General features: G+C 35.7%; 1 protein-coding gene across 4 annotated transcripts in view; it reads right to left on the minus strand.

Annotated features, from left to right (window-relative positions):
* Positions 1 to 23117, minus strand: part of FER (FER tyrosine kinase) — a 155535-nt gene that overhangs the window by 24857 nt on the left and 107561 nt on the right. For all 4 annotated transcript variants that reach the window (XM_083883765.1, XM_083883763.1, XM_083883764.1 and 1 more), the window contains one exon: positions 12678 to 12801. In XM_083883765.1, the coding sequence (XP_083739891.1) occupies positions 12678 to 12801 (124 nt within the window). The remainder of the gene's footprint in view (positions 1 to 12677; positions 12802 to 23117) is intronic.

A 23117-nucleotide genomic window follows, 5' to 3' on the forward strand; every position in this document is an offset into this window, starting at 1 on the left:
GGCCCCACAACTGTGCAAAATTATCACACAAATCTTGGCTTCCTCCACTGCAGGATTCTTTAGGGAGTATCAATTTGTCCTTTCTCCTAAACCAGGCTGGTGTCAGCAGCACATTAGCGGCACTTCAGAGCCCAGCTCCAGGCTCAGACATTTCCTGCAAGGGCTTGAGGAATCAGTAGAAGTGAACTGTGCAGCTCTAAAGAAGAGGCTAAAACCATCAGAGAAAAAATACTGGCCCATTGTTAAATCAAAAAGATTACCAAGGTCTGTATAAGTTACTATAAAATACTCCTCAAAAGGGAACTGATGCACTTCAGTTTAATAGCTCCTTGATAGTTAAAAGAAGTTAAAAGGAACAGAAACTGCCTGCTTAAGGTAAAAGTATGTCTTGATGTTTGACATAGAAAAATTTTCCACAACTTCTAAAGTCTTCTGAGAGTTCTGTCTGACTGAGTCTCTCTGAAGTTTCTCTGAATGCTCTCCTGTGGTTAGAGAAATGCTTATTGACTTACAAAACTAAAAACAACTTCAATTTACAGCATAAGTGCAGTTGTGTTATAGAAGATTAATAATGTATACAGAAATTTAGTAACTTCTTTGAAAGTAAAATGTATTAAGAAATAAGCAGGATAGATAAATATATTTGTAACCACAATACTACTATTTCATACTTGAGTTCTGCCAAAAAGAGACAACAGCAGCACAGGAGACCCTGTCATCTCAATTTTGCTTTCTGTTTGGGATAATCAGAATTTTCACGAGGAAGGAGTGGGATTTCACAAATCCATGCATGACCCCAAAAGGAGAATAAGAAACTAGTCCAGTTTCTTATAATCTCATAATCTCATACAAGAGAGCATGGTCTGCACAATCAATGATGGGCAGGAAGGGTGGCTTCCTGGAGATGTTTATAACCAACTAATTACTAAGATGCAATATTCAGAGCAATAAAATTCAAATCCTTCCTTTTGAGCATATGTAGGCTAACTGGTCTTACTGATCTCCAAAATCAAAATTATTCTAAAGCAGAAGGCTTTCAAATCAAGTATTTTAACTCATAGCATCCTAACTCCTACATAATAGTTTGGCTTTTTTCATCTGGGGCTTGGCCCTTATTCCACACATCTATTTTTATTTCCCAGAAGCTAGGACACTTGATGAAGCATCTGACATCCAGCATTGCCAGGAGCTTTTAATGTCAGACTTGAATGACTTAGCTGAAATATGTGAGCATTTAAATACTGTAACATTGATTCAACAATTCTCACAGCTCCATATACCTTGATGATCTCTATCTTCCAAACCAGTTTAACACGCCAGTATGGTCTTTCTTGCTGTTTACTGCCTTGCATAAGGATTTTGAAATAGCCTTTGACATGGAGTAAGTCCTTATTTGAGTCAAAATTTGCAGTGATAAAAAAATTATTTCATAAAAGTGTATTCATGCATTACACTTTTGCTGAATGAGGAGGAAAGAGGCTGCCAACAACAGAGCAATGACAAAAAGAAAAAAAAACATGCACTTAGCTTTCTGTGTGTTTTATTTAACTCATCGTCAGCAAGTGTATCCTTTCAGACAGTTTAAATTTGATCACAACATTTTTTCTGAGCAGTACCTATTGGAACTGAATTTACCTTTGAACTGAGCTGAACAGGAATAAGTTTCTCCTAGCTTTATGAGAAAAATGTCCTGATTTTACAAAAAAAGCTGGAAAACAACCTTCTCTTTATTATTTGATATGCAGAACTACATGCCATAAAGTGTTTCAGTTCTGTAAACTTTAAAACCAACTTATTTCATGAATACACTCTAAAACCCTTACATCCTTCTTTCATCTGTTTTTCACTATATACATAACCAGATAATGATGCTGAGTATGATACATCAGTGATAAAACTGCAGCCCTATAAAGGTTGGAGGCACTTCTGAAAAACCTCCTGAGGCAGTGGTAAAAAAGAGTAAGGTATATCATCATTACTACTATCTGGAAAAATAGTGGGTAAAAATTTTGTCAAATATACAAAATAGGTGTAACCTAGTAAGCATATATATACATATATACATACATATACACACATATATATATATTTGTGTGGATGTATGTGTATAAAATTCAAAAAAGGAAAATAACTTTTTCTTCCAGAAAACAATTTGAGAATTAATTATTTGTTACCATATACAGCCTAAGATTTTTTTATTAAATATAAGTTGTTTCTAACCTGAGATAATTGCATGCATTCCTCTATGGAATGTCAAGAATTAGTATCTTAATATCAGGAAGTGTGGTGGTGTGTTTTTTCTTAATGTATGTTTTTGTAATCCCTTAAAATGGTTTGCTCTGTGCCCCCCTCTTTCCTTGTATATTTGTGTTAGTCCTTATTGTATCCATTTACTAGTCTGCCAATCTACTCAATCCTCCCCAATCCCTGCCCTCACTTCCAGAGATTTCTGTGTTCCTCCACAACCTGTTGGTTCTCTAAATTTGTATCCTCTCCTCGTGTTCCCCCACTGGTTGTTGTTCTGTAAGCCCTTGCCTCTGATCCTCCCCCAGTTATATCCTACTGGCTGAATGTTTGTACATTCCCTGGGTCCCTCCCCTATTTATCACTGGGAGCACAGCCCTTGGCTGGGTCTTTGCCTCTGCCCTTTCAGTTAAGTCTGCTTTGTGTTTCTGTTAATAAAACTGATCCTTGGAGTGGCAAGCTGGGCCCGTCCTGTTATTTATACCCTGATTCACCTAGCAAGAGCTGAGGAAACTCAGGAGCCTGGGGGGAAAGTGACATGGCCCCTGTTGCCCATGGTCCTTGAACCACCGCAGGAGTGCACACGGCAATAAGGAAGCCAATAAAATATTGAAGCAACGCATATTATCTTTGTGCATGTATCTTAGATATGCACGACATCTTTTTCCGTTTCAAAAACACCAATTAGAATTTTTTGCTGTAAGAAAGAAACCAGGAAATGTTCTACATCCCAAAGAAAGGAAATCGGTGCATGAAAGCATGTTTTAGCTTTCCTATACAGACACTGACATATCCCGTGGTCAATGACATGTGCTCAAAGAGCCACGCTAAAATTCACTTCTGAAGCAACTGCTGTAGTTGACTGCATTCTCGCCCTTCTCCTCCCTCCCTTATTCTTCTGCTTTTGTCTTATCCTATCATCTAACTCCTTGTTCATCATTTACTCATACCTCCTTTGCCCGTTGCACAAATGGAATCCTGCAGACCATCTTTCTTAGAAAGTAATTACATTTCACCCACTGCTCTCTACTGTACCACGACTATCAGGGTAGAGAAAATATTATTTACATTATCCAGAAGAGCTGTGTGACTTTATGGTCAACACAATAGCTTCCACAAACACTAACTGCATGTCATTTTTATCTGAGTTTCAATATCCTGTCACTTTAATTTTTTCCTTTTTGCTTTTTAATTAGAGAAAGCCTGTTGCTCTCACACAATGAGAAATTTATTATTCTAAAAATGTTATTCAAATTATTTTCCTGAGTAATACTTGAAAATGCCTAGTATTTATTAACAAGAAAGTGATATTGCAGTAAATAAAAACAAATACAGTACAGTAATGTTACACTTAAAATGTTACTGTTCTGTTTGTTAAACAGAAAGAGAGATTCCAAGAAAAATTGCTTCAATTTCTTTCAGTCCTATTTCCTTTATTCCTAGCAAAACTTACTCAATTTTAGGAGTGAGCTTTCTGTATCAGGGATAACTCATGAAAAAAAATTAGACTAATTCAACTCCAATGGCAATAAATAAATATTTTTCATACTATGCAACTTCTGTGACAAGAAAAAAATCTACATCTTTTCCTCTGAAATTTCCTATGTATTGTTTACAACCTAAGAATTCATTCTGATATAAGCCTTTTAATAATTAGCTTTTGATACTTAATGTTTCTCCTCACTGTCTATAAAATTGTAAGTATTTCATAGTGACTAAGTTCAAATAACTTCATTTTGGTTTTACGCAGAACAACCGTCCCTTTAAAATAAAACAGATATGATAATGTAACTATATTCATCATATAGAACATTTTGTTACGGTATCTGGCAATATTCTGAACTTTGTGCTGTTGTTTTGGATTCTCTGATGATTCCTGGAATCCAAACAGGAAATCAGCATGGCAGAAAGATCAAACCATTATCTGATATTTCAGGGAACAGATTCATTGCTATTCACTTAAACATATAAAAGCAGAAATATCAGCTAGCACATAATACAATATTATGTATGCAATATGTACTTTACCTATGCAATAACAAGAAATATTTCCTTCTTAACAAATTTCCTTTTGCATATTTTTTCCCTCACTCACATCTTACCCAGTTGTGCAGTAAAATTTGGAAGGACAGGGACTATGTAAATGAAAGATGTGAAATCTCAGGAGAAGCCCTGGACTATTAGAAGGTAAAGGAACTCTAAAAAGTTTAGGGTTTAGTGTCACTTTCTTACAAAATATTATCCTTAAAATGGCACATTTCAGTCCCTTTATATTTGTACACAACATATGCCCCTTAGCAAGGATTTTTCATGTTCTTCCTTGTGAGAATAAGCCCTCAGGTCACATATAAATTATACATAAACACTCAATGTTCCTTAAAAATACAAGAGTCAGCTGACCAGAATGAAGAATCTGCCTTCTAATGGTAAGTATCCCACCTCTAACTGCTACCTGACATATGAGATGTACAAAACAGAAAGCAGAAATAAAACCCATTATAAATTTCTAGCTATTGTGAAAAGTAATGGATTTTCAGCTTCCCTTGTATTAGCAGTTATCAGTGAATTCTTTCACCACATATATCTATATTAATATACCTTACTGACAATATTGACACTACATTTTTAAAATACCTAGGTCCCTGAAATAATTCTGCAATAACATGCCAACCAATTTAACTATTAGTATCTTTAGTTTAACTCTACATGACATTTTAAATCACCATCTTAGAAAAACTGAAATACTGAAAGCTCAGAGTCTGAAATAACTGGGTATTTTCCCCATTTTATGAAGAACACATGAAAGGTGATTCTTGAGCACATACTGAATTGGGACCACTAGGGAAACTTTGCAATAACATATCAGCCTTATTGAAGCTTTTAACAGACACTTCAAAACATTAATATAAAGAACTATGTTTAACTGATCATTCTGGATTATCCCTGATGCTGTTCAGTTGAAATACAGGCTGTGTTATCTTTAGACATAAAATAAAAGCTAAAGGAGACGTCAATTAGGCAAAAATAAAGATGAAACATTGTAACTTAACTGCCTTTTCAAAAGCAAATACAAACATGGAAAGAAAAAGGTTATTTCCATTTATTTATTTAATATGAAGAAATGTCAATTTGCCATTTGAAGCTAAGGAACAGCGTAATCTAATATCTTATACCAAACTGGCCTCTGGGAGACATCAATTATTAATATTAGCCTCAGAATGACCAGGGTTGAACAACAACTTTCTTTTCCACTAGTATGAATAGATGCCTTATAATTTAATATTTTAAAAGAAGATTAGTAATTGATAGAGATAATTAGTACTGGAAAATCCCCATGGCAAACAAAACTCATCCAAATAGCAGCTGAATAAAGTACTATGTTATTCCTAAAGAGGGAAAAAAAAAAACAAACTACCAGAGCTTCCAGTTACAATCATTAAGTTAATGTAATATTTTGTGTAGTCTACTGCATGTTTATTTAATACTGTAACATGAAATAGACACAATTCAAGTATGTATTTCCTAAGCCCTGTGACCACTAACTCCTCCGGTAACAAGACTACCTTGCGCATACATCAGGAATATATGAAAGATAGCACAGTATTATGGAGACAGAATGATGTGGAGATTTACAGTAAATAAAAACATATTCAGACCTTTCTTATATCACACTCTGGCCATCCAAATCCACACATCTGCTACTCTAATTACAAGCCTTGTGCGACTATGGCAGAGCTCAATCTGTTTTAAATACCTAGTTTGCTTTTAATATAGCCTGGGGTGAATTTAAAATAAAGCACACAAGGGAAAGCAGTATCAACCAATACAAGTGCACAGCACCCACAAGCAAAAAAAAAAAAACCCTGTATTTCTCTTCCTTTTACATTCTTTTGTTACCAGCAATGCCAAAGTTCAATAGCTTGGGGAAACAGACAATAGAATAGAAGAAAGTTCAATTTTTATTCAAAAGTAACCCTTCACCATAGTTCACAGGCCCTTCCATTACAGTATACTTCAAATTCAATAATCACTCTAATTTATTATAATGAGTTTAAAGTATACAATATTCATGGGCTTGGATATTCATGCTTCCTGGAGGGTTTTTTTTTCTCCTTAATGCTTTCAGATTAGATTCATACAAACTCACTAAAGAAAAAAATAATCATCCTTGATTAAGATCTCAGACAAGCAGAAGTACTGATTCAGAACTGATCCTACTTCAATTGTAAATGTACTTCTCTAGGATCAAACCACACTTACCAATGTGACAGCAGGAGAAAAAAAAAGGAGAGGGGAATCTCCTGAAAATCTATTCTTAAAAGCTGAAACCTGGTATATAATACTCTATCATCTATTCCCATATGGCAAGCTTAGTGAAATATAGCAATGTCCACCTGCCTCTCCTGGATGACAGCAGTTGGGAGTGCCCCATATTAGTTATTTTTGGGTTGGAAACACCTAGAGTGAAAACTATGACAAATAATTTTCTGGAGCATTTGAAAGCAGTGACATTTGACTTTATCAATATTATATTCTGAAATGCAGTGTTAATAGCCACTGATAAAAGAAGGATCATGGCAGACCAAGTACCCCAAGAGCACCCGTGGAATGCTGGCATTAGTGTGGTGAGAGGTCAGCACCACCACTGCTCTGGAATCACAGCTTCCTTTATTTGTTTAGCAACAGCTGTGAGTCCCAAGAGCAGCTCTCTGAATTCAGGTTTTTTGGAAAGAGTTAGCAGAGACAGATCCTTATTTATCCACAACAGAACTATAAAAAGGAGAGTTTTTGTAATCTTGCAAATGGTTCTTCCATTAGTACCACTTATAACCAACAGACAAAATAAAAGAAAACGATAAAAATAAAAACCAAAATAAAATAAAAATTAAAAATAAAATGAAAAATTAAACAAAAATTAATAAAAATAATAATTTGTATAAAACTGGCAATGATTTAATTGAACAGTCTCTTTATAATCTAATAAATTGAGTGGAAATACTCATTTTGGTGGAAAAGTCTTTACAAATTAAGAGGCAACAGAGAAGGTTGCATAAGGCATGTCCATATTAAGAAATAAAAGCCCAACACACAGTAATGTGCCCATCAAATTCAAAGTTTGACTAAAAATTATTTTATAGATAGGGCAGAGTAAATTTTAGCAGATTTTTTTTTAAAGTTAACAATGTATCTTATATAAAGTGGCCTGAACAGTTCTTCAAAGTTTCCATTTGTGTTTTTATCTTTAAACAGAATGAAAATATTTCAAACATTGGAAAAAAAACCACTTTGAAACATCATTTTATATAAAGCAGAGATGTCATATTAAAAAAAGGCTCAAAGCTATGATTATTCACCACATTTATGGGGTGTTTCAACTGTAGCACTGACAATAATTCTCTGAAAGACTTATTCATTGGAGCATGATCAACAGATACTATCAACACAGTAGTACATACTTTCTCATTCAGTCATAAATATATTTTCTATGAAAGAAAGCTATAGAAATGGAATCTCGCATCATCATTTTATACATGTAATTCTAAAGGAATACATATATTTTTACATACGTAAAAAGATAATTAACAATGGCAAATTAATCCTTGCCTCAAACCTCAGAGAGTCCAGGTGGTTTGCCACCCAGATGTCTTCTTTCTTTGTAAGTCATACAGTAGCAGAGAAAATCACAGAAATTGCAGTAAAGGCGCCAGGCATTGCAACTGGCCAGGAGGAAGTTTAATATTCAGAGAAACTTGCACTCAAGGAGCCCAGGCTCCTGCAGAACAGAACCAAAGCCGTCATTCCAGGGAGCATGGGCTTGTGTGGAGCCTCCCAAGGGCATCCCCAGAGAAGTGTTTAGCTGCTGTCTTCCATGGGATTTAGGTAGAGAAATCAAGCAGACAGGTTGTTTCTCCTTCTTAGGAAGGAGATCTGTTCCATTTCGGAGCTAAACTGTCATTCTCCTGCTCCCAGGAGACTTCAATCCCTTCTGAAACACACAGAGCTGACCAGGACCTTTGCTAAACTGGGAAGTATCACTTTTCATCCTTTTTGCGGTAGCTGAACTACTGTTCCAGGTAGAAACAGAAGACTCACAGGAAAAGAAAAACCTAATTAACTATTTAGTATAATTTTTAAATTCATGGTTATGAAAGGGCTCTGACACTTTTTTCTAAAATTCTATACATTAGCAGGTACCAGGCTTTAGAGGAAAAAAGCTCTGACAGCAGAGCAGTTAGCTGAACTAGATTTGTAGCAGGAAAGCAAGTATATTCCTAGAAATTTATACGTAATTAATTTAAATGATACATATCTCATGAAAACTGTAGAAATCTTGAATTAATATCCACAGAGTCAGGATTTCATTACATGAAAATAAAACAGATTTAACAAAACATAGGGTTTTTCACAGCTACAAAACCAAGGCAAAAAGAAGTAGTAGCAGTATGACTAAAAAATTAAGAACTGGATCTGAGAACATGATCATCTTGCCAACCAACACATCTCTAACTCAGAATACAGGAGACTTCAGAAGATAAATTCACTGACTGAAAGGAAAATTTGACTTTGAATGCAGGTTCCTTGGTCTCTGTTTCCTCACACTCATAGTGCATCTATTGCAAATAAGTTAACCTGATCTTGGCACATCCAATAAAGTCCAACAGAGATTGCAGCTTCCCTCCAACAGCCCCCCAAGATTGCTTTGAAAACTAAACATAAATTATGGACAAATGAATTCACTACATGCAAATCAAATACTGGAAAAGCAGGCCACTCACAAATACTTATTAAACCAATTCAAATTATCACATCTCCATCCTTATCTTCTGTTTCCAATTAAAAAAAGAAAAATTGAACCATCTAAACAATAGCATATGGTAAAAATGAAAGCAAGACACTATTCTTCAACCTCATGTTAATTAATTGGAGATGAAATGACTACATTCTTCTGTGCATGTTCAACCACTCTTTTTATTATCTAATAACATCTTTTCATGCAGCTTTTTTTTTTATCCTGAAAGTGCAGTCATTTCTGTTCTTTAAAGAGAGAGAGCAAAGAAGAAGTGACATCTGGATGCTAGAGGAAATGCAAATAATCATTCAATAATCACTGAGTTGCCAATGCAGGCATTTTCACCTACTGAAATAGCTAACACATAAAAAAATAGAAAAACAGCACATTAGTTGTGGCACTGTCCCAGCTACTGAAAGGGTAAGTAAAAGTGTAATTCAGACAATAATATCTGAACTTTAATACAAATTTGAGTAGAATTTTAAAATATAAAGGCTAAGTGTAGCTCCTGCAGTTACAACTAAAGAGCAGCATTAAAAATAAGGCAAATAAACTGATGAGTAGCCCCAATTTCCCTTATCACACAGCCAAATATGCATGGTACTAAATTAGTCACCTAAACTACTAGAAAAATATATGTAGGATTCTGAAAAAATCTTTAAATCAGCCAACTGTATACTGTAGAAAGACAACATCATGAAGCAAACCAATTTCATTTTACTGCAATCTATATAACAGAAACTATTTCCAATTATACATTACTGATCTTTAAGCAATAGTAAGCAAAGCCTACCAACCTTTAAACAAATTAAAAGACTTAGGTTTTTTTAAGTGCTGCTTAATCCATTGTCTCTAGTTAATTTTCTCACCTCTTTTTTTTTTTACCTGAGAACCACTCTCAGTAGATGGACTTTCTGACAAGCAAAGAACAAGTTTAATGTTCTATCAGAAAAACAACACTTTTTACAGAGTGCTAAAGCTTCTTCCTGCTATGAACTGAATTGTTCCATTCCCATTTACCTGTTGTCAACATTAAACTTACAGATGACTAATCTGTCCTACCTGACCTAAAAAGGAGGGAGCAAATGCTCCCAGATTCCTTGTACAGACCATGCAGCCACATGGTTCCACCTTCAGTTCTTGGGAAATCCCAGTGTCGTTCTGAGTCAGAACACCCAAGAACTTGCTCATGGAGCACAACACAGCTTGACTTTTCCCTGCCTTCTGGGCTTCTGTGGCTGACAGGGGTTCTAGACTGATGCACCTCCAGCCATTCCCCAGGGTGTCTAGAAATCCTGAATCAGTGCTCTAACAGGGAAGAGACCTAGTAAAATTCTATGTATGGTAGGCCTACTAAATTGCAGTTCAGCCATTAGTCAAACACATTTTAAAACTTCATGAACTTCTTTCCTAGATTAAGCATTTGTAATCAACCTGTGTTAGTAACTAAAATTAAAACCAACCAACTTCCTTTATGGCTACTGCAAAAATCACTAAACTTAGTTGGTTATTCACTTGATTCTGAAATTTTCATTACATTTACTTATCAAATTTATGGCTAACAACATAAAACAAATAAGAATGTTGTGTACCAAAGAAAATGAGACTGGTAAACTAATACTGGAAATGCATATTTTGATTTATTAACCTGTGTGTTTCATAAAAGTAAGCCATTTTCCTGAACACATGGTTTGCTTGCTTGGTTACACATTAAAACTCTATTTTTACTCAGAATAGATTTCCTAAAAATTCTGGTTCTTACTTTAAAGGAAAGTGCTAGCTCTCTATGATAACCTTCAGTGACAATGTGTGATAATAAACAAATTTCATTATTATTTTATTAGTTAAAAAATAAACAAGGGGAAAGAAGTTCTTCTCTTCTTGTACTATAGTACGTGTAACCCAGGCTATGTGCATTGGCAAGTCTATGGCACTAACAGAACAGGTCAGATTTCTGCTCTTTTTCCTGACTTGGGAACTACATGACACATTTGTATTCAGATTTCCAACTGCAAACAATCTTCATATGGTAAGACAATACTCCACATATCTTCTCCCTGAAACAAATTCTCTAAATCACTATTAGCTATGTAAATAGATCTTAGGAATAGCAGTTCCTATTCACCAACCAGCAGAGCAAATTTAAAGAGATAAAGTGAAGCCACATTGTCATTCATACCTACTAGAACAGTTCTATTCCACGTACCTGTGCAAGAATACCCTTTTTCCAGTGTTAAAAAAGAAATTATAAAACTATTTATATTTTAGGCAGAACAGTATAATTTAACTAGTAAATCTCCCTCTCTCTCTCTCTTTTTTTTTTTTTTTTTTTTTGTAATTACAGTTATGAACTTCAGTTATCCAGCTGCTACTTTTATCTTTGGTTTAATTTTCTAAGAACATGAGAGCTTAAACAGGCACTTCAGATTTAACACTGATGTGTTACAGGAATTATTAAGCACTAGAACATTTATGAAGCTAGTGTAAATCACTAATGCTGTTACTTGCTCTGATTTTTATGCCATTATATCCTTGACAAACAGCCAGGCTGAAACACATTCTGTCATGACAGAATGCTTACAATCCCTTTCTTGGATTTCCCTATGAGAGTATTACATAGTTTTAGATCATGAGTTAGGGTTTTTTTTTTTCCTCTCAGTGTTTCTTATACATGCATTATGTTCTTGCAGAATTATTTTGATTACATTAATGCAGGATTGCAACTGGCCCATTCACTGCTGACAAAAATCTAAGAGAAATACCACCCAGGTCTCTGATAAGAACATTCAGCAGGAAGATGTTAAATCCCAAATGAACTGGTTATGTAAGTGTCACACAGGTGAGGTGAGGTATCACACAGTTCACCTACAGATGTTCCATAAAGTGTAAGACATCAACATCAGAAATGAAAACTTGTTCTTCAAAATTTTTCTGTGAAATGGATTATCATAAGGTTTACATCTCATATTTCAGTCTCAGTATTAAGCAGGATATTATTATGATATTCTGAGAGAACAATACAGGTGGAAACTTATTCCATCCCCTTTGATACAAATGGAGTATAAACAGCAATGGCAGCGTCGAACTGGAGAAGAAACAAGGAATGATAGGAACAGAAATAAGAAACTCCAACAGCATAATGCTTAATAATCTTCCATATTTCAGAGAGAGCAGTCCAGACAATTAGTATTTTAATATACAGAACTTTACCTATTTTTTATTATCTGAGAAACCAGTGGATTTTTCTGAAGCACACTTCAAACATACCTCAACTTCTCTGTTGGCCCTGCAAATATTTGTATATTCAGACATGACAAAAGCCTCACAGACTGCTTCTTGCTATGATTCATTCTCACTGTATGAATCAGACTCCTTATAATGCATATCATTATGGTGAAAAAAATAACTTTTAACTTCTATTAATAGCACCAAACTATAGATATCAAATAATGTAGGACTTATTTTTTACCCAAATGAATATTTTTGAACTAGAAAAGCAATAATGACCACCAGCTTTCAGAAAAAGTATATTTTTCTTGAAATCTTAGGGTTCATTCCTGTAACAGTAAACACCATACACCTTTAAACACTTCACATTTCCACTGAGCAAAGATACAATAGTGAGAAAAAAAATCTTCCTTACCTATGTATACAATTTTTAGATTCAAGATATGCCATACCAGAGGCAGCATCTAATGAAAATTTCACCAACTGTTTGGTTTTCAGCTCATCCTTCTTTTTTCTTAGGAATGACAGGAAATCACCTCCTAGAAAATAGACAGATGGACAGTGAGAGACTGAAAGCATACTCACATTTATCTCTCATTAGAGGTGCAAGACCGAACAAAATGCAGGTTATCAGGTGTTCAGCTCATCCCATCAATTTGAGGCTAGTCCAAGAAAAAGGAAGGAACTCATCTTTCAAAAATACATTTTCCCTTAAATATTAGGTGATTAAAAGTGAAAATTGCATACCATGCTTTTGATATACCTAACGTCTTCACCAGTGTAAATTAAATACAGACTCACTTAAAAGCTCTTAACAAAAACAACTGACAATCTGGGATACATATTGTTTGTTGGATTATCCCTTTTTCAAATCCATTTCCCACAATTCTTGTCTAATCACAGAATTATTAATTGTGAATAAAGAGGTTAGGTTCTGTTAGCTACATGAAAGTAATTACTTTTTAATTGATCATTTGCAGTGATGCTTCTCAAATTCTACACTGACGTGTTGGAGGAGTAACAAAGTATTTTCTTCTTGGGCAATGTTAGGCAGACATTTGACCAGAGCAGTGGAGTGTGAACAGCTATTACTGTGCCTTCAGAGTCTTCTGCCTTGGAGAGGCAAAGCCATTGTCCTCTAGTCTTGAGAAGTGGGAGGGCTCGGGTGGAAAATTTCCAAAAAGCAAATTGTGTTAGCAAAAAATACTCTGAAAAGCTGATTTAGGACAAAGGTAAGCCGGAAGAATATTAAACAAACACTGCAAAGCCGTGTTCTCCTGGATATAAATGTATTAAAGATTTTTCTAAAATATATTTTATTAATCCAGGCAAAAACAAAAAAGTCACAGCAGAGCTTTACATATCACACAATTATTTTATAGTGAGTAGCCAGTCATTGCTCCAGTATTTGTTTCCTTTCATTTGGGAATGAACTGACTATTAAGATTTGTTCTTGCAAAACAAAGCCAATTCTAAATACCCAACACTGACTTTCACACTCCAATAAAAAAGGACAGATGACTACTGCAAACTGATATGGGTAATAATCAACTTTTCTTTAATCTGAAAGGCTACTGACATAGTCTGGTAACTGATAAAAAGTAGGTATAACCAATGGGAAGTAAGATAAACATTCCAATTAATTATGTGTCACTTCTTGCACATGTAAACAGAATTATTCTAGTTAGAGCAGACAGCTAAAAATAACTTTTAAGCAATTCATCCCTCCAACACATACAACGAACTGATAAAAATTTTGTTATTTATGTGCTGAGACCTCACTGGTCTCTACACAGGAATCATCTTTTAGTGAGTAAGTATGACTGCATGTCGTTATGTGAAGTCTCCCCTTCTTGACAAACTGTGGCATTACTTGAATGAGAGCAGTAAATCAAGGCAGCTTATAAAAATGCATTTAAGACCTTAAAAGATATTTAAAATCTTAAAAAAAACCCCTACTGTCACTCAGCCAATGTTTCAATATTGGCGATTAAGAATTGCTAACAACTTCCTGTAGGAAGACTGAAAAGACAGATAAGCTCAGTTTAATAATTTAGGAAAACAAAATAAATAAAAAACAAAACAAACAAAAAAGGAAAAATAAACCAAAAAAACCCCACAAAAAAACCTCCCGCAGAAACAAATCCCCCCAAAATCTTGCAAAAAAATCTCTATTTAAAAAGCTTGCTATAAAAACATCAGTGTAAACTATATTCCTCACAATTCATATAAATTCTTTGCATAAATAAGTTAATGTTCTCCACAATCATCAGATGGTTTCACTGTGTGTTCTCAAGTAACAAGGTTTTAAAGACAACAAGGAAACTTAAAACAAACTTTAAACTAAAGAAAACCCAATCATATCCATTAAAAATTTTAAAATAATACAGATTACAAGTTCATTTTCAATATGCTCAAGTAATCTGATTATTACCCCAATTTTCAACAATTTATTTCTGAATGATACTAAAAGCTGCTCAGTTCTTTACATCGGAGTATGTCAAACTCACAAAGCACAAGCCTGTCACTTCCCAGTGTAATTCATTACCATCAGGAAGTGATTTAGACTTGCTGATTTTCAGAGTCTGGCATGCACTGTACAAAATCCCAGAGTTTCCACCAAAACTAGCACCATATGTTGAGCTGTATACAGTGCACTTGATGCCTATCACCAAAGTAGAGTTTTAATTACATTACTTTAATCTGTCTCAGGGTTTTCACTAGCTGTTCTGTTTTCTTGTATCTGTCCCTGCATAAAAATGGCAAAACAATCTTCTAAATAGTCTGTTTAATATTAATGTAAAAGCAGTGTTAGTAGCAGACAAAATAAAACAGCCAAGTGACACTCATCTCACTGTGTACAATATATGTAATGTTTAGGCTAAATGTGATTATCCTCATCATTGTGATACTAACACAAGTTTAAGTATCTGCCCTTTAAGTAACAGAGTTACTCCTCAGTAAATTCTGACTTCTACTGTGATCAGTGTTCCACCTATTCATCTTCACAGCAAAGCATCCACATGAATATCTTCAAGGCTGAATTAAGAGTATTTCTCAACAAACTCTTCAGTGCAGAGCTGTGGTTAGGTAATATTTTTATGTATTTTTTACAAGAAGTTTTAATATGAAAAGCTCTAATTCACTATTGCAGCACATAGTGTCAGAGCATTATTTCCAGTGTAATAGCTGTGGATAAAATTGAAATAAACAGACCTATTAGACTATGAAACAACTGACACAAAACTGGATGACTATATAATAATAAGCAATGCTTCCTCTTTTATGTGGAATTTCCATTGTACTCTGCATGGCTACCTGTTATTACAGTTAATGGCCCACAACACCACTCGAAAATGAGGTATGTTCTAACAACACTAAGAACTACAAAAAAAATTAGACTATTATATATATATAATCACCTAGCAGAGATGGCTTGCCTGTTTTGTGTTTACAGGCGGATAAATAACAGTACTGGAGTCCCTTCCTAGTACAACAGAATTATTTTACTAAATAGAGGACAAAATGTAGTTCATAAGCAGAAGGTCCAAGAGATCAGCCTAAACACAGCCCTTCATGTATCTTGCTGTGAATGAATTTCTCATTACATGCAGGAATTCTGAGAGTGTGAAAATACCACGTATCAGCAATTCCTTGTGTTGGCTGTGCTTTACAGCATAAACTTCTTGTTGTACAGTAAGTAGCATAACATGGCAATAAAACAGTTCCCTCCTTTGCACACAAAAAAGCAAGCTACTGTTTCGAAAGAGGGAAAAAACCCCTCTGTGATCTATGAGAAGAAACCAAAAATTCAAGAAACAACGAAAATCATTAAATAGGTTTACAAAGCAGTCATGGCAATCTCTGATATGACTGGTATTTATAATCAACTATGACCACGTATTTCAGTATTTTGTGGTAGCACTCTTGGCATCATTCTGACAACCATTCTGACACCAAACACAACTAAAATGGGTTTTGAAATTATCATGAGAAACCTCCCACTGAATTGGTATACAGAAATACACTGTTCATACACTATATCTCTATCTATTAGTATCCTAATAATATGACAAATAACTATACAAATATTAATAAATGTCTTAATACAATACCAATTATTACAAATGATACAAAGTTATATGTATTATTATTCACATATAAATATTATTAAAGTGGGAGAATTTACTTTTTTAAACAGCCTTTTAAACTACATTTTTTTAAAGAGGTCACTTAATTCTTCTTATGTTTATACCCACATTCATCATGCAGATGCATCTTGCTTGCAGCCACACCCCCTAATAATCCTCCTAACCCAGAGGAGCTTTAGAATTCAGTATTCCTAATTGCTTTACAGGCCATCACAGTGTTATTGAAATTACCTTTATCTGCACCTGTAAGTATTTATAAATTTGAGAATTGAAATAGTATTTCAAGTAGCCTTAAAGCAATTTAGAATTTCCTTTATTGCCTAGTATCTTAATCCCATGTACATGGGATCTAAAACACAAACCCAAATGGAGTTACTTAAAACTATGAATTTAAAATAGTAAACATGCATCTCTAGGGAACTCTAGGAGATACGTTTTTTAAGTATATAAGAAGCTATTTGACAAACTATTTAAAATGGCAAAACACTAATTTTCAATAAAATACTGTGCTTTCACACTTGTATGCAATGCAGTGCTTTCACTTTTTTGCTGTTCTTTTATTTTATCTATGTAGTAACAGAAACTGTAAATAAACCCAAGGTTTATTTTTCTAACTGCCTACAAAGTACTATTTTGAAATCGAGTTAGAACTTTATTTTTCCTGTTAAGCAAAGCAAATAAAAGTTGTTATAACCATGTAAAGTGCTGCCAATGTAATATTAACAATGGCAGTAATGAAGTAGAAATACCTGTATGTGAAAACAAAAATGAAGAAAGAAAAAAAAAATTTAATTAATAGGGTGCATTGAGAGCCAAGGACAGAAGCAGCAGCAGCAAAGAAGTAAACAGAGAGAAAATGTGGTTTGTACCAGAACTGTGCTGTGGATGACTTTTTAACAGACAACCTGTGATGAGACCAGAACAGAGATGACTCATGAGCACAAAATAACTGCACTGTGGTAAAATGAAAATGAGAAGGTTGCAACACATTTACATGTGCTATTTCACTTCCTTTCAACAGGATGACAGACCACAGACATATGATAATCAAAATAAATGAAATATTGACAATGCTCAGAAGTCCTGCTTTAGATTTCAGGTGGATAAAATAAGGTAGAGCAAATAAGGGTATAAGCCAATATCCCATGTGACATAAGTGCCTGTCCAAAACAGAGCCTGTCATCACCTGCCAAGAAGAAACCAGAAATCACAGTGAGACATCAACAGCTAGCATCTCTTGTCTTCTGTGCTGCCAAAATAACACTACCCAGACTACCTGGCCTCTTATGTTTTAATATTGTGGCTGTAAGGATAACCCACTGTGAGTGCATAGATAAAGCCTACTTCAGAAAGTAACTGAAAGGAAAATCATCTTTCCTCAGGAGGTCTTCCATTCTTCAATAATTCTTGTAACTGTATTATGCTCAATAATCCATAATCAAAGGCCTTGAAAAGGATTCGAGATTAGAGAGACATGATAGGTGATGTGAAACAGAATGTACCTGAAGAACACATTGTTTTTTTAATCTAAATAAAAACAATGAATGTTTTTTAAACACAGACAATTTAAATAGCTACTACAGCAAAAACTGTTCTAGGCAAAATTAAAAAAAAAAAAGTGAAAAACAATGAATAAAAAGAAATAAGTTGAACACCAATGTTTTTGCAACTGCCAAAACACTGCTAATTTTTTAAGTTTGGTTGTTTTAGTCATTAAAATGCATTTTCTAGTTTCCTCTATTTGCTGATTTGATTTTGTACAATGCTGATACAAAATATAGTAATATCAAAGCATAGAACGTGTGAAGACATAAAAATCTAACTGTGGTATGAAATGCTACAATAAAAGGAGACCAGAGCTTTGGTTCTGTTTCACTAAAGAGCAGCTCTGAGGCAAAGGGAATTTTTAATCACCACCACCTACACTCTAACAAAGGAATCTGACTTTTCCAAACAATCTGTAATCCATGAAGCAAAGAGGGAGGAAGAGACCCATGTGCACTGCAGGGCTATGAGCAAGGAAAGGAAGAAGAAACAGGGTCTGTATGTATGCGTGTGTGTACTGCACAAGGCCTGGTGAGGAGAGGGAAAAGTTGGACACATGGAGAAAAGGAATCCATGGGAGGTGTCGGGCTCTTTGAGTGAAATGCCCAACAAGAGCAGATGGCACAGGCAGAAGCACAGCAAGTTGCAGAGACACAGAGACAAATCAAAATGGAAGCTGGAAACTTAAGAGGATAAAGTAAGAGTGACAAAAAACACGAGAAGCAGACAGGATTCTATGTGAAAAGAAACCGTAGGGCAGACAGACAGTGGCTTCATTAACCAGTAATAATTAAAAGATAACTGATTTGACCAGAGGATAAAAGATAACTTAATAGAAAACAAAGCCAGACAGCCACTATCACTGCACCTTATCTCTAACTGGAATTTGACTGACTTTTTTTGTTGTTGTTGCATTGATTTTGGACAGCGTGCAGCAAAGACTCAGGACGTAACTGCAAGATAGGACTCAGATCTGAAATCTGCTCAGACAAGACAGCTACAAAGGATGTACAACCAATACAAGCAATGGGTCAGATCGTGTAAAACTTTAATAAAGTTTTAGGGGCTCTCTAAAGAGAAGCAATTAGAAAAAAAAATTAATGATCTCTATAGACATCTCACTGCCTCCAGAAACAGGAAAGAGAAAAAAACACACTATGACAGATATAGCTGGACTATATCTGCACAGATGATTTGGCTTAACAGACACCAGCTTTACTGGCCTAGCTCAAAGTAAACAAGTCCCTGGACATGACAACCACAGGTCGTGTTCAAACCCAGATAGAGGACCTCAGCCAACCCCTCTGAAGCACAGGTGCACCCATATCATTGGGCAGGGCTGAGACCCCTGACCAAATCATGTCTGTGAGCACAGGGAATTCGAAAGCCCTATAAAAGGAGCTGCTAGACAATAAACGTGGCTTTTGCCACATGATCCTCAGCATGTGTCACATCCCTGTCTCTGACCCAACAGCGACAATGCGCCAAAGTAGAAAATGCAGCAGCTGAATTGCACAATGTGCAACTAGAAGTTCAGATACTTCCCAATATCAATCAGCATTCCAGGCCTGTGGTATGAAATCAGTGGCATCTCAGAGACAGGAGGCCTGATCTAAGGCTCAAGTAAACCATGATGTACATCTGATGTACAGCTGATACTTCAGCTGCTCTTAGCATCTGCTCTCCTTTAACCAAGAAGATGATTAATTTAACAGAAAAGCTGAAGATAATATGGATATTCTACTTCATATTAATAAATAAATTATACACATCTCAGTCTCAGAACTGAGTTTTTAGTTATAAATGGGTTTACGGGCTCCAGTGCAAGTAACAAGAAAAATCCAAAAAGTCTGCTGTGATTTGGTGCTGTACTCTGAATTATCACTACATGCAGAAAATAAGAGCAATTCTACAAAAGTAATTTAAGATTTAGTAAGATGTATCAGCTCCTCAGCATCACCTATAATGCATCTGTAGGTACTACATTTTATGCTCTGGAGCCCTCTTTTCCAAGAAAGGCCAAAAAGTGAGCCTGGTAGGTCAGGAAGACACCAGGTTTTATTTGCTCTTGTTTCTGACATCAGAAGCCCTATGGAAGAAGTGCTGTAACATACAGAAAGTAGCGATGGAGTCACATTTTGGAAGAAAGGGAGTGAATAAACCAAGCCAGATCAAAGCCGACTGCAGGAAGGACAGCATGAACAGGGTTCAGAGGTAACCCAGAGCTTAGGTTAAGAATCATAGAACCCCTTGGGTTGGAAAAGACTTTCAAGTCCATCAGGTTCAACCTTTGGCCAAACACTGCCATGCCCACTAAGCTGTATTTCCAAGTGCCAGGTTTAGCCATTTCATGAGCACTTCCAGGGGTGGGTGAATCCAGGTACAGGCATGACAGAAATGGCCAAGCTCATTCCTGGAGTGCCTGGGAGTCAGAGCAGGTCACATTCAGCAGTGCCACACCTGAGCTAATAAAACCTGTCACCTCTGATTTTTTCTGCATCAGTGGCACAGGCAATTTGTATCCCAAATGATTTGGAACAGACCTCTATAGGTTACCTTATCCAGCTTCAAAGACAGAAGTTATGACCTAGTGGAATTTCCCGTTGGAAGTTGGTTACACATGCTTACATGTAAGATGAGTATAGCTGCAATCTAATTCTGACAATCTCCCCATGCTATTACTGGATGTTTTCATAGCTGTTTATACGTACAGGCATAGCTCTACCTCTTTCCAACTGCCAGCATTTAGAACATATCAACACAAGTTAGATAAAACAAGGAAAACCAACTCACTGTTAAGTGGTTTTTTTTTTGAAGCATATATCTGTTATCAGAAAGGAATTCTCTGGTGGTAACAGGAAGGCACACAGGTACTCTGGATGCCTTAAGCACTCAGTGAAATGTCTACAATGCATTAGCAGGAGAATGAAAAATGTCCATAAACATACACTAGGGAGAAGAGGTGAGAATCGGATCAGAACAGATCACTGCTACTAGAGCAGAACACGGATAGAACAGACTAAATGTGGTCTATGGCCACAGAATGCATTAGGAGACAAGAGACAACCTCTGGAAACTGTTTAGAACTGTCTGAGACAAGGATCTGGTACAGGAAGATCATCTAGTTTTCATAATATGCTAACATATAATATCCTCATCAAGGATCACATTAGCATAATGCATATGCTAGAGGAAGCTATATTAAGGCTCGACAGACAAGACAGACACTTCAATTGCCTATATTTGAATGCCTGAGGTAGCAGAAATAAAATTATTCAAAAAACATTTTTTGGGTTTTAATTTTAACTATGTTGGTTATAAAAATGTTTAAATATATAGAAACCGAAAACAGAGAAAGTAGGCTACCAACTTGAGATTAAATATCCCAGCTTCTAAAAGGAGTAGGTCACAAAATATGTGACTTCAAGCTTCTTTTTACTACCTTGAATCAAACACTGTGTCTTGGGTTTCAATGCAAGATGTAACCAAATATATGTATTCTAGTGCCATCTGCTGAAACTGGCTGGGGAGGTGTTTTCCTTATCTCTTCCATGACCCATCCTCCTTCCAGGGGATATCTTCTGTTAATGGGCCATTGAGGGTCACTGCATGACTGATAAAATTACATCATCCCATTGGGAGATGCTCCACCCAGTGGGAGGAGCCAGCCAAGCATTCCTGCCTGGATATAATCTGAGCATTAGAACACCAGTGCAGCCTGGTTCCACTGCATTCCCAGAGGAAAACCAGACCCATCTCACCACCACTGGACCTTCAGAGGAAAACTGCACCCTTCTACAGGATCATTGCTTCAAAAGAACCACATCTGTCACTCCAGCAGGACTTAACTGGACTGCTACCAACACCCTGACCAACACGGCGTCAGGCTGTATTCTGACTCTATGAGTGGGTTTTTTTCCTTCTGCTTGTTTGCTTTTTTTGTACTATTACATTTTTATTTTTATTATTCCTAGTAAAGAACTGTTATTCCTATTCCCATGTCCTTGCCTGAAAGACCCTTAATTGCAAAATTATAATAATTCAGACGGACGCGGTTTACATTCTCCATTCCAAGGGAAGCTCCAGCTTTCCCTGGCAGAGACCTGTCTTCCTAAACCAAGACACACTGGAACACACAAAGATGTTTGCATCTACTTTTAATTAGACAAATCTTTCCAGAGAGAGCTAGCGCAAGCATGATGATGGTGCTTATCTCGCAGACTCTGCTGGAGGGACAGAGGCGCCCTGGAAGATTCTACAAGATAAGCTGCTGAAATAGCTGCATAAAGTGGTAACTACACCACAGAATTCCACATCTATCCTCAAAATGCCCCATTCTAGAGCACACATTTCAGAGACATGCCCAGTTCTTACCTTTAAATTAAAATCTTATTTAGGACTATCTAAGATTCAAATAAATTAAAATTAACATAAAGAAGGAAAAAAATGTTGTATGCTAGGATTGCTTTTTGCATCTTACAGATTACATTTGATTTTGATTTGCTCTTCCCCTAAAGAAAGAGAAAAAAACATTGAAATTTTTAATGGGACTCCTGCAGTTCCTTTTTGATTACATTGGAGATTGGATGATAAATTATAAGTAAATGAAAATGCAGTTAGATGATCCTGAGTATTGTGATGAATTAAAACCTTCTTTGTCATTCATGATCATTAAAGAAGAAGTTGGGGGCAGAAAACACTTAGAAAGGGTAAAAGAGAAGGGAATTTTAATTTTTTTCCCTGTCTTTTTTAATTAAAAGATACGGAATTGACTCTGAAAAGAAAAGAACAAGAAGCAGGCTCTGTAGCCCCTTCAGCATCTTCCTGATCAATCTTCCCCACGCCCCAACAAAATTCAGCATCCATTTCTCTCAGGTTGTCAATCTGGACTCTGGCAGTATTCCAGGCAGTCCTTTTGATCATCATACAAATTTGCTAAAAATGAGCTGTTATGAAAATTTCTTATGCCCCATGCGGCTTTAAGAGACAATGGCATATAATTCCTTTGCTGCTCTGAATACCAAAGCATCTCCTCATAATTATTTCACTTTCTTCAGTTTTAAGGTCAACAATGCAAGATAAAGCCCAAATCTCCCACCAGGACAACAGACACCGAGCAAAGAAGAATGAATAAATTAACACAAAAAATGTGAGTAGAA

The sequence above is a fragment of the Zosterops lateralis genome (assembly GCF_965231275.1).
Source record: "Zosterops lateralis genome assembly, chromosome: Z".
NCBI lineage: Eukaryota > Metazoa > Chordata > Aves > Passeriformes > Zosteropidae > Zosterops > Zosterops lateralis.